The following is a 13,204-nucleotide window of genomic DNA, read 5'->3' on the forward strand; positions in this document are numbered from 1 at the left end:
CACAAGGGCCACTGTATTCACCACTCCCTGGTCCTACAGTACTAATGATCGCTTCCATAATGGAAATCACTCCTTATTTTTTACCCTAAAAGATGCACTGACCTTTTTCCCTGCAGTTTTACACAATATTAATAGAATATTTTTTAAGCTGGAGTCAGTACTTTTCTACCAACCCCCGATTCCACAGCCCTGCTGTACACCACATAGTTTCGGGCAACGTGGCTGCCCGAAACAGATGATCGGTGGGGTTGCTTGGCTCAGACCCCCACCGATCTGATAATGATGACTTCTCTTGAGGAGAGGTCATCAATATATGTAACCCAGACAGCCTCTTATTACATTTTCTATGAAAGCCAGCATTCCTATGTTCTCATTTGTTTTCCCCACTACTAGATCCCATAAGGGCCATAGCAGACGACTTGTTAACTCAGAGTTACAGAGCAAATACTTTTTAAAAAGTGTTTAATTCCCTGAATACAGAATTGAATTTTCGTAGCGGGCTATATTGGTCATTAATCTCTAAGCGCCGCTCTCAATTGTCTGCCTGACCCTGTTTAACCATCATTAGAATTCTAATAGGACGCTGAAATTAATAAATGAAAACATGTTGTAGATGTTGGAAGTCATTTATTGAAAGATTCATTAAGTTACAAAGACTTTAACACATTTAATTAGTCCTATGAAAGTGTAAGTGACCCTTCCCGTAAAGCTGATAAGTCTCATAATAGCTGTTAGATTTCCTTTTTTTCTGGTTTTCTCTTTAAGATTAACTGTGCGCCAAGCAATTTATGCTAAGTTTCAATTCTTTTCACCGGTAGGCCAAGTTATCTGCGGGCCTTGAATAGATTACTGCAGATAGCATCATGTAATTAACAAGAGATGTGAAAATGTAAAGTATAATTTGTGTCGTGATTGTGTGTGAGAGAATGTTAATTTCTTAACTAGATGGATATTTAAGGGGATAAAAGAGCCAGAAAAATAGTGCGTCATTCTCTAAAAGGATTAAGGCTACCTTATCTCCTGTTATTGAGGGGGTGGGATGGTTGGCATATTATGAAGCCAAAAGCCACTCTTAATGAGGAATTTGTCGTTTTCTTAAGACTTGGCTCCACATGACAATGTCCCTTTTTCATTAAAGTCAATTATCTGGTTGTTGATGACTTAGAATGAAGTTGCCTTTTTTTGTGTATTGTTCCAGTAGTTTTTGTGAACTTCTTGGTTATTTTATTTTTAACTTATCTGCCTGTCCTTGGACTCTCATAAAGTATACAATTTGTTTCAAAAGGGCATGCCAGATTTTCAGCCTACTTCAAGTCCAGTGCCAGGCAACTTCAGTCAGCCACCAAGGCTGCAGGAACCGTGGAGAAATCCTCCTCCACCGCCACCACCACCGCCTAAACGAGAACCGTTCTTCATGGGAGGTAAACTGTTCACACACACACGCGCACACACACGCACGTACACGTTTTAAGAGTGAGAGGAGCAAGCACATACCTATCAGCAGCTTCTTGCTGGCCGAACCATGGGCAAAGAAATTATCACTAGCTGCTCTGATGACCTATCCTCAGGATAGGTCATCAGTATCTGGTCGTTGGGGGGTCTGACTCCTGGGACACCTGCCGATCAGCTGTTTAAGAAGGCCACGGCCTTCTTACTGCTCACCCTAGGCCAGTGACATCATGACCATTGGTCATGTGACCTGACGAGCGTTCAGCTCACAACTATTAAAATTGTTTGGCCAATCTTATATAGCACTTGGAGACGAGCAAGTGCAGTGTGATTAGACTCAACCCCCTCTGTCTCCGGCAATCCAGAGGCATAGTGGAGGTTTAGGCTTCATGAGGGGAACCACATGCAAGGGTAAAAAGGAATCTGGTGGTCATAAAGGGCACATCACCTAAAATAGGTGTCCATCACTGCAGTTGCTTGCACATGTTCTATAATTTACGACAGCACATGGATATCATCCAAATTTTTTGCGGGACAATAGAAATAAATGGTTCCGCGTTTGGTGAGCATGAGGCCTTAATGCAGAGATTAAATGTAGTGAATGATCTGTCACATTTCTTTTGAACTTACCACAGTTTTTTTTTTTTTTTTGTTCCACACAGATCCGCGATTTCCCAACCACCATATGTTTGATCAGAGAAATCCTCCTCCTGTTCCTCCACCGCTCATAAATGCCAACCACCCAATTCCAAACCAAAATGCTCCACCATTTAATCCGCCTGGACAGGGTTTTAACCCACCACCCCGATTCAATCAGCCCCAGTCTAACTTCAACCCTCCTGGACCAGGTTCACAGCCAGTATTTAATCCGCCAGGTCCACAAGGAGGCTTCAATCAGCCGGGCTATAACCAACCTGGTCCACAGTCTGGATTTAATCAGCCAGGCCCACAGTCAAGTTTTAACCCACCTGGTCCTCAGCCTGTTTTTAACCCTTCAGGTAACCAACCAGGCTTTAACCAGCCAAATTTCAACCAGCCAGGACCACAGCCAGCGTTTAATCAGTCTGGACCTCCTCCACCATTTAATCCACCAGGGCTTAACCCGCCTGGTTTTACCCCTTCAAACCCTGGACCGCAGTCTGGGCTTAACCAACCAGGATCTGGTCTTCAACCAAATTTCCCTCAGCCTGGACCGCACCCAGGGTTTAACCCCCCAGGATTTTCTAGAGAGCGCCCTGTTCGCCTCAACATGCCAGCTCCAAATCCTTTGGGAATGCCTCCTTTCAACCAGCCTTCAGGCAACATAAGACCTTTTGCTCCACCAAGGCAGCAGTTTCCATCAGGTCCTGGACAACCTTTTATGCCCCATTCTCAGTCAAATATGCAGGTTTGTATTTATTTGAATGGATATTTTGAAGTATCGTCGGGGTACTCCCCTAGAATATAAATGCTAATATTTACATTTGAAATAAAACTTTTGCCCACATTTTAATGGCTTCTTGTGATTTGTTTGAATTTTGCTTATGAATTTGGACTGTTTGTGCCGCTCTTTCTAATAGGGCCATATGCCGCCTCCAATGCAGCAATTACATCAACATCACCACCATGGGGTGCCACCAAAATCTCCATTGTCAACCCAACATCCACCTCCATTTAGAGCACAGACTCCCCAGACACCTTCCCATAGAATGCCAGGTCAGCAAAGACATGGTCCTCCAAAGCCAAGACAGGTACCTCTTGCTTGCCATCTATATTGTAATATTTATATGTAGCATGTTCCTTGTACAATAACTTTTTCATTGTTCTTGATATTTCCTCTGCAAGAAGAAATTAAAAATGTTTTTCTTTTTACAGAGCAATCCTGGCCAAAATATGGGAAAGTCTCACAATCCACAAGCACTACATCAAAGGAATAGCAATTTAAGGGAGTTGCCTATCGCACCCTCTGCAGAAGTAAACATGAGAAGATCTGCCCAGGTCAAGCCTCTTGCACCCACAACGCCACAAACAATACCAGAAACTGTTGGCACTGCACAAGCAAGCACTACCTGCCCGGTTAAGCAAGAACCGAAGATTGAAGAGCAGGCAAGTAGTGTTCTATGCCTTAGAGAGCGTACTGCCTGAAAATACAATAACATGCACCTTCGTTGCTATCCATACAAAAATGCATTAGCTTAAAAGGGGCTTTTTATATAAACTTGATATATCCAGGGCTGTGGAGTCGGTAGATAAATGGTCCAACTCCTCAGTTTTTGGTACTTCCGACTCCTCTGTATTTAATATGCGAATGTATTTTATACATTCCTTGAAGGAAAGAAAGGCAACATACATGTCATTACCACAGAACTACTGGCCAGGAAGCCGCTGCCTTCTCCTTTGTGTGATGATCTTCTGCTGAAGATCGGGCAGTGGGGGGATCCAGGACGGGGCATTTATTGTAAAACATGATTTCCCTAGTAGAATCCCATAGTCATGTTTAAAGCTTAAGCTAACAATCTGAGTTTACAAGGTTTTATAGCCTTAGCTGAATGACAGCAGTTTTTCAAATGGTTTACAGCTTCAGTCTTGAGCTATTGACTATCCATTCCCTTCACTTATACAAGTGTCTCTAGTCCTGCAAAAAACATATTCACTTAATCAGTTATCAGTGAGAGGCTAGGTTAACCTAGCCTTTTTAAATTACAGAATTGATCTGATTTGTTTGCTATACTAGCAACATTGACATTGTCCTATAATGTTTTCCTTTTTATGCCTTGGGTCTAGTATGTTTAATAACTGTCTGTGTTCCAATATAATTCAGTAGTCTGTTGACTGATACACAGGCTAACAGCCTGTTAGAAAAAATAAGTTTGTGTGCATGAGCCCTGTGTCCGTTCCAGTGTTTTTTTTTTTCCCGGACTGTATGCGGAACTATTCACTTCAATGGGTCCAGAAATAAAAAAAAACAGAAGTTACTCCGTGTGCTTTCCGTTTCCGTATTTCCGTTCCGCCCAAAAAAATAGAGCATGTCCCATTATTGTCCGCATTACAGACAAGAATAGTACAGTTCTATGAAGGGCCAGTTGTTCCTTTCCGCAAAATACAGAATGCACACGGATGTCATTCGTAATTTTTGCGGACTGCAAAATAGATACGGTCGTGTGCATGAGCCCTTATTGGGAGGGATTTATATAGTAGCACTATATTAAATGAATCCACCTATCGGGTGCACTAATAACACAAAACTAGTAGGTAAAGCAACACTCGGTGAGTGACTCCTAAAGTCCAGCCCAGAGGATTTTAAAGCATTTTTGCTGCAAAGAATTATTCATTTACTCTGTTAGATGAAGCAAGTTTTCAATTGAAATCATAAAAGAAAATATTGCTTTTACTAGGGGTGCACCGAAATGAAAATTCTGGTCCGAAACCAAAAATTCAGGATGCCCTTGACCGAAAACCGAAACCGAAACTGCCTTTTTGCCCAAATACTTTTAAAATACTTTTTTTTTTAATGATTTTATTAATAATTCTTTTTCATGAATGAAATTCATCTGTGGGTGGCGCTGTTATGGAGGGGGGGATATGTGCACTGTTATGGGCATAACAGTGCACAGATCCCTTTCCCCATAACCGTGCACAGATCCCTTTCCCCATAACAGTGCACAGATCCCTTTCCCCATAACAGTGCACAGATCCCTTTCCCCATAACAGTGCACAGATCCCTTTCCCCATAGCAGTGCACAGATCCCTTTCCCCATAGCAGTGCACAGATCCCTTTCCCCATAGCAGTGCACAGATCCCTTTCCCCATAGCAGTGCACAGATCCCTTTCCCCATAGCAGTGCACAGATCCCTTTCCCCATAGCAGTGCACAGATCCCTTTCCCCATAGCAGTGCACAGATCCCTTTCCCCATAGCAGTGCACAGATCCCTTTCCCCATAGCAGTGCACAGATCCCTTTCCCCATAGCAGTGCCATAGACCGATCCCCCTACCCATAACAGCCCCGGCCCTGCTGCTCACAGCAGACTAATCACTCACTGCATCTTTATTTTACCTTACAATCGTGACGCTCCAGTAACAACTCTGCAGGCAGAGCGGAGGGCGGCGTAACGTCACTTACTCACGTGACGCACCTGCTCCGCCCACTTTATGAATGAAGGAGGCGGAGCAGGCGCGTCACATGAGTAAGTGACGTTACGCCGCCCTCCGCTCTGCCTGCAGAGTTGTTACTGGAGCGTCACGATTGTAAGGTAAAATAAAGATGCAGTGACTTAAAGTAAACCGCCCGCCCGGCGCCCGCCCGCAGATGGTGAGCTACTTGGTGGGTGACAAATCCCACACCCCATATTTTCGGCCGATATGTAACAATATCGTCCGAAATGGATTAGGCACATTTTCGACCGATATTTTCGGCTGCCGGAATTTCGGTGCACCCCTAGCTTTTACTTTTTGTTATGGTGGTCCCTGTGTTCTTTAATTAAAGTCACCAGTGCTGTTGAGAAGGAGCCTTTTTTTAGTCTTGGTACTGCTTCTTATTCCCTGACCTGCACAATAGCCCCGCCACCAGTATATGAAAAGAATCTGGGTGTGGGGGACTGAGCTACTGAACATGTGTGACCACTGTGGCTGGAGATAAAAAGTATGTATTAGCAAAATCTAAATGTGAGGTTTAGTTTATTGTATCACATTTAGGGTTCATGCACACAAACGTATTTTCTCTCTGTATCCGTTTCGTAGTTTTTTTGTTTTTTTTCGGATTATATGCGGAACCATTCATTTCAATGGGTCAGCAAAAAAAATAAAAAACGGAAGCTACTCCGTGTGCATTCCGTTACCGTATGTCCATTCGGCAAAAAAATAGAACATGTCCTATTATCGTCCGCATTACGGACAAGGATAGGACTGTTCTATTAGGGTCAAAATGTTCCGTTCCGCAAAATACGGAATGCACACTGACGTCATCCGTATTTTTTGCCGATCCATGTTTTGGGGACCGCAAAATACTTAAGGTCGTGTGCATGAGACCTTATAGTTTGTACGACAACCACCTTAAGGAGGAACATGTGTTGTATATAATCACCAAGTCGATAAGATCAGTAGGTATTCTTGGCACAGTGCAATGATTCAGGCTTTCCAGGTCAAAAGCCTTGCTTGCATTGAAATTAATGAGAACGTTGAAGTCCATCCCTTGGCAAAGGGATTTTCCAATTTTTAAAAAACAAAAATACAGAAAAGTACTTAAATGTGTCTGAATGCTCACCAGGCAATGCTACCATAGCTGTGTTTTGATGCTCCCAGGGCTTCCTGTAGGTGGGGTTAGCAATGTGAAGGACTACAATTTGCATGACTCCTATGGCACACATTCCCTTTATTTACAGCTGGCTGCATGCCCTCTATTACCGGGTTGAAGGCAGTTCTTTAATTATCACTTCTGTTCTGCTTTTTTGTTGCTCACTTCCTCTCCATTATTTGCTGTCCAGCATGTAAAACACAATCCTTTTAGCGACTAATGTGGTTTAACCATTTGCACCCAGTTCTTAACGACTGCAAAAACCCCTTTAAAGGGGTTGTCTCACTTCAGTAAGTGGCATTTATCATGTAGAGAAAGTTAATACAAGGCACTTACTAATGTATTGTTGTTATCCATTTTGCCTCCTTTGCTGGCTGGATTAATTTTTCCATCACATTATACACTGCTCGTTTCCATGGTTACAGACCACCCTGCAATCCATCAGTGGTGCTCATGCTTGCACAATATAGGAAAAAGCACCAGCCTATGTGTGCTCCCTTTGTCCTGGCCACCAGAGAGGCTGACACTTTCCCCTCTAGTGTGCAAGCACGACCACCACTGATAGATTGCAGGGTGGTCTGTAACCATGGAAACAATCAGTGTATAATGTGATTGAAAAATGAATCCAGCCAGCAAAGGAAGCAATATGGATAATAACAATACATTAGTAAGTGGCTTGTATTAACTTTCTCTACATGATAAATGCCACTTACTGAAGTGATACAACCCCTTACGGACACATGACGTACCAGTACGTCATGTGTTGTTCCGATCACCGCCGCCCGGTGTCCCATGACACAGAAGTATTGGAATGCATTGTAAAGGAATATACCCCCAAAAGTTCAAGTCCCAAAGTGGGACAAAAAATAAAGTGAAAAAAATTGGTAAAAAGTATACATATTAGGTATCGCCGTGTCAGTATCAACCGGCTCTATAAACATATCACATAACCTAACCCCTCAGATGAACACCGTAAAAAAATAAAAACTGTGCTAAATAAACAATTTTTTTGTCACTTTACATCACAAAAAGTATAACGGCAAGCGATCAAAAAGGCGTTTGCCCACCAAAATAGTACTAATCTAACGGTCACCTCATCCCGCAAAAAATGAGCCCCTACCTGAGACAATCGCCCCCCAAAAAAAAAAATATATGGCTCAGAATATGGAGACACTAAAACATATTTTTTTTTGTTTGAAAAAAGCTGTTATTGTGCAAAACGTGCATAAATAAAAAAAAGTATACATATTTGGTATCGCCGCGTTCGTATCGACCGACTCTATAAAAATATCACATGACCTACGGTAACCTCTCAGATGAACACTGTAAAAAAATAAAAAATGTGCTAAATAAACCATTTTTGTCACCTTACATCACAAAAAGTGTAATAGCAAGCGATCAAAAAGTCACACGCACCCCAAAATAGTGCCAATAAAACCGTCATCTCATCCCGCAATAATCATACCCTACCCAAGGTAATCGACCAAATACTGAAAAAATTATGGCTCAGACTATGGAAACACTAAAACATGATTTTTTTTTTTTGCTTCATAAATGAAATCATTGTGTAAAACTTACATAAATAAAAAAAGTATACATATTGGGTATCGCCGCGTCCGTGACAACCTGGTCTATAAAGCTATCACAGGATCTAACCTGTCAGATGAATGTTGTAAATAACAAAAAATAAAAACTGTGCCAAAACAGCTATTTCTTTTTATCTTGCCTCACAAAAAGTGTAATATAGAGCAACCAAAAATCATATGCACCCTAAACTAGTACCAACAAAACTGCCACCCTATCCCGTAGTTTCTAAAATGGGGCCACTTTTTTGGAGTTTCTACTCTAGGGGTGCATCAGGGGGGCTTCAAATGGGACATGGTGTCAAAAAAATCAGTCCAGCAAAATCTGCCTTCCAAAAACCGTATGGCATTCCTTTCCTTCTGCGCCCTACCGTGTGCCCGTACAGCGGTTTACGACAACATATGGGGTGTTTCTGTAAACTACAGAATCAGGGCCATAAATATTGAGTTTGGTTTGGCTGTTAACCCTTGCTTTGTTACTGGGGAAAAATGGATTAAAATGGAAAATTTGCCAAAAAAGTGAAATTCTGAAATTTCATCTTCATTTGCCAATAACTCTTGTGGAACACCTGAAGGGTTAACGAGGTTTGTAAAATCTGTTTTGAATACCTTGAGGGGTGTAGTTTCTTAGATGGGGTCACTTTTATGGAGTTTCTACTCTAGGGGTGCATCAGGGGGGCTTCAAATGGGACATGGTGTCAAAAAAACCAGTTCAGCAAAACCTGCCTTCCAAAAACCCTATGGCATTCCTTTCCTTCTGCGCCCTGCCGTGTGCCCGTACAGAAGTTTACGACCGCCTATGGGGTGTTTCTGTAAACTACAGAATCGGGGCCATAAATATTGAGTTTGGTTTGGCTGTTAACCCTTGCTTTGTAACCGGAAAAAAATTATTGAAATGGAAAATCTGCCAAAGTGAAATTTTGAAATTGTATCTCTATTTTCCATAAATTCTTGTGGAACACCTAAAGGGTTAACAAAGTTTGTAAAATCAGTTTTGAATACCCTGAGGGGTGTCGTTTATAGAATGGGGTCATTTTTGGGTGGTTTCTATTATGTAAGCCTCGCAAAGTAACCTAAAAATTGGGTTTTTAAAAATTTCAGAAAAATTTTAAGATTTGCTTCTAAACTTCTAAGCCTTGTAACATCCCCAAAAAATAAAATATCATTCCCAAAATGATCCAAACATGAAGTAGACATATGGGGAATGTAAAGTAATAACTATTTTTGGAGGTATTACTATGTATTATAGAAGTAGCGAAATTGAAACTTAGAAATTTGCTATTTTTTTTTTTTTTACAAATTTTGGGTAAATTTTGCATTTTTTTTATAAATAAAAATGAATTTTTTTTACTTCATTTTACCAGTGTCATGAAGTACAATATGTGATGAAAAAACTATCTCAGAATGGCCTGGATAAGTCAAAGCGTTTTAAAGTTATCATCACTTAGTGACACTGGTCAGATTTGCAAAAAATGGCCGGGTCCTTAAGGTGAAATAGGGCTGAGTCCTTAAGGGGCATCCATTAAGAATCTAATGCTGTACTTGCAGTACATGCTCCTTTAATACTATAGGTGGGTTTATGCGGATGGTATTGCTCCCGCTAAGTTAAAGTTAATGGGATCTCGAATACTTGCCCTAATTTAGAGATCTCGCCGTAACAGATGCTTGGTTCAGACATACTGGCTTTCAGATTACGGTAATGTCCATTACTGTCTGCTTATGATTTCCAACCCGTGCTTTATTTTTTATTCCTTAGGTTCTCAGTTAAGGAACTTGTGTCCGTTTCTGATCCCCCCCCTCCCCCCCCCCCCCCCCCCCCCCATTTCAAAGTAAGATGCCCTGTCCACATGTCCCCTAATAAACTTCCAGTGCATCTGGTTTCTTATTAGAGAGCACAGACCGAGCAAAGGTTATTTGATGCTTATTATTTTCATCCAGAGAAGGCAAGAACGCAGAATAATAAGTCGTTGCCGTATACCATTAATATTCCAGCTTTGCCGTTGACATCATTTTGATTCCTGAGAAGGGTGCAGGAGTTCAAGGTCAGCCACTTGACTTGTGGTGTTCATTATAAGCAATTATTGTGTGACAAATGAGTTGGAGATCACGCTTTAAAATTCTGTAAGAAAAAAAATCAATAGTTCTAATGAAACCTTTTCAGGTCATTTACCTCACTACCTTTGTTAGTTTGTCAGGAGGGAAGGAGATAAAGCGATCTGACAGAAGGGCGCCCTGGTATCTCCATACGTGTTTCATCCTGTATTTATAGAGAGCTGCAAACCATTTCTGTGCGTGGTGAAACTGACAATTGCGTTGAGGGAGATGATTGTAGCAAAACCAGGGTGGAAGAAAACTGTCATAGTTGTTGTACTTGAAGGTTTGTCTTTTGTTAGTTTTTTTCTTTACATTTTTTATTTTTTTTTCTAGTTCCCTGACGAAGATGAAGAGACTAGAAAATATCGCTTAAAGATCGAAGAACAGAAGCGCTTAAGAGAAGAGATTTTAAAGCAGAAGGAGCTGCGACGGCAGCAACAGGCTGGTGCCAGGAAAAAGGAACTGCTTGAGCGGCTTTCACAGCAGCAGCATCAGCCGCCCAACGTGGCACAGCAGGCCCCACCGGAGGCTGATAAGCAACCAGCAAAGGTGGAAATTACCAGCAACCCGATAATGACTCACGTCACCGAGCAGCCCCGACCAAATGTAAAAAATAGAGTTGTAGCGAAGAAGCCACAGTCGCTGTCACTGGTGACCCCGCAGAAAATACCCCTTCTGCAGACGTCTGGACCCGGTGTATCATTACAGGGTCTGCAGAAGAAGGTTATTAAACAGACTGTACAAAATTGGGTGGCAGCAGAAAACCAGGCTGCAAAACTACAACTGCTTCGCCCTGCTGGGTCCCCTGCCCCGTTTGGGCAACAACAGACTTTAAAGATAGCTCCAGTTCAGGGGATGCCCCAGGAACAAAGAACCATGGGTACAAAGAGGACGGTCATGCAGAGGTCAAACAGCAGCAGTGGCGACCAAGCGCATCTAGCCACGAAAGTCCGTGTCATTAAATTATCTGGAGCGGTAAGTCCAAAATGATTTCTTGTTCTCCATTTTAAGGGATTTTAGTTACGCAGCTGAAATTTAGGCCCATTCACATTTGGGTACAGGGTAAGGCTACATGCACATGACCGTATGTGTTTTGCGGTCTGCAAATTGCAGATCCGCCAAAAAAAGGATGACATCCGTTATTTTATTTTTTGCGGATCCATTGTAACAATGCCTAAAACGGATAAGAATAGGACATGTTCTATTTTTTTTTTATTTTTTTTTTTTGCGGGGCTACAGAACGGACATACTGATGCGGACAGCACACGGTGTGCTGTCTGCATCCTATCCGCAAAAAAAACGGACCGGACACGGAAACAAAATACGTTCGTGTGCATGTAGCCTAAGACCGCGGTCACATCTCCGGCTGCAGATCCGGCAGGCTTTTCTGGCAGAGAGCAGCCTGCCAGATTTATTTTGACTGTTATGAGGTCTGGCGGTGATCTGGTCAGCTTTTCAGCATAAATTCTGGGTTTCAGCTGGACAAAAACTGTTGCATGCACCTTTTTTGGTCTGGCAGACATTAACGTGGCCTAAGTCTCTTCCTTTTTTTTGTCCCTACGATGTCAATTTAAAATGTGATGCTGAATACTTCTCCCCCCCCCCCCTTCCCCCTCCAAAATGATAACTTTTCATATGTGAAGGTCCGTATCCAGTTCTTGATGTGCAGACAGCAGTGAAAACAGTGGCTGCTTCCATTCTGGGCTGCCATGGGTTATATCTAGCAGATCTTTTTTTAGTTATTTTTACAGACATACAAAATGCAAATATTCATTCATAATTGATTATATTATTGGGTCCATTCATAGAACTAGAAAATACAGCACAATATGTACCAGCTATTTTTAATTTTTTTATAAAGGAGGTCGTCCCACAAATCCTGTGTATCACATATTGAATTGCCGGATGTCTTCCACCACATTCCCGAGCATGATGGGTCTCGCAGTCCCTTCTCTAAGCGCATTGTTTGTGTATGTGTTGGTCCACTGTGTCTGACGCAGACATGCGCACCACCACTCCATTCAGAGAGTAGTCTCAGAAATCCCTCATTCTTGGGATCATCGATTTTAGGCCTCATGCAAACGGCCGTTGTTTGGGTCCGCATCCGAGCCGCCGTTTTGGCGGCTCGGATGCGGACCCATTCACTTCAATGGGGCCACAAAAGATGCGGACAGCACGCCATGTGCTGTCCGCATCCGTTGCTCCATTCCGCGGCCCCGCTAAAAAAATATAACATGTCCTATTCTTGTCCGTGCTTTGCGGACAAGAATAGGCATTTATATTGAAGGCTGTCCGTGCCATTCTGCAAACTGCGAAACGCGCACGGACGCCATCCATTTATTGCGGATCCGTGATTTGCGTACCGCCAAAAACGGAACGGTAGTGTGCATAAGGCCTTAATCCGATCTTTATCACTTATCCTGTGGGATAACTACTTGGAAGCCTGCACGAAATGAATGTCACTTAGAAGTGATTGGACTGTACCCTACAGGTCCACTTGGGTGTTACCAGTTGGTCGGGTGTCATGACGCCGTAAACACTGATTGGATAGTGACACTGTGCAGGAACACCCAAGTTGTCCCACTGTTCATGAACTTCTAGAAGGAATAATACAGTAACAGCATATAGTTATATGAAAACACTCCAGAATTGTTATTGCATGGGGACTGCAAGGGTCGACTAAATCAGACACGTCAGGAGAGGTGATGGGTCCCCTTTAAAACCATTCTACAGACATTCTTCCCTATTCATTGCCTCCTTATTTTCTAATTATATCCTCCAGATATTGAACTATACGTTTGGCCCCTC

General features: G+C 42.4%; 1 protein-coding gene across 3 annotated transcripts in view; it reads left to right on the forward strand.

Moving 5' to 3' along the window:
* Positions 1-13,204, forward strand: part of RBM33 (RNA binding motif protein 33) — a 113,633-nt gene that overhangs the window by 56,123 nt on the left and 44,306 nt on the right. For all 3 annotated transcript variants that reach the window (XM_040434161.1, XM_040434158.1, XM_040434160.1), the window contains exons 11-15: positions 1,286-1,421; positions 2,112-2,836; positions 3,009-3,179; positions 3,304-3,534; positions 10,730-11,371. In XM_040434161.1, the coding sequence (XP_040290095.1) occupies positions 1,286-1,421; positions 2,112-2,836; positions 3,009-3,179; positions 3,304-3,534; positions 10,730-11,371 (1,905 nt within the window). The remainder of the gene's footprint in view (positions 1-1,285; positions 1,422-2,111; positions 2,837-3,008; positions 3,180-3,303; positions 3,535-10,729; positions 11,372-13,204) is intronic.

This window comes from Bufo bufo, chromosome 5 (assembly GCF_905171765.1).
Source record: "Bufo bufo chromosome 5, aBufBuf1.1, whole genome shotgun sequence".
Lineage (NCBI taxonomy): Eukaryota > Metazoa > Chordata > Amphibia > Anura > Bufonidae > Bufo > Bufo bufo.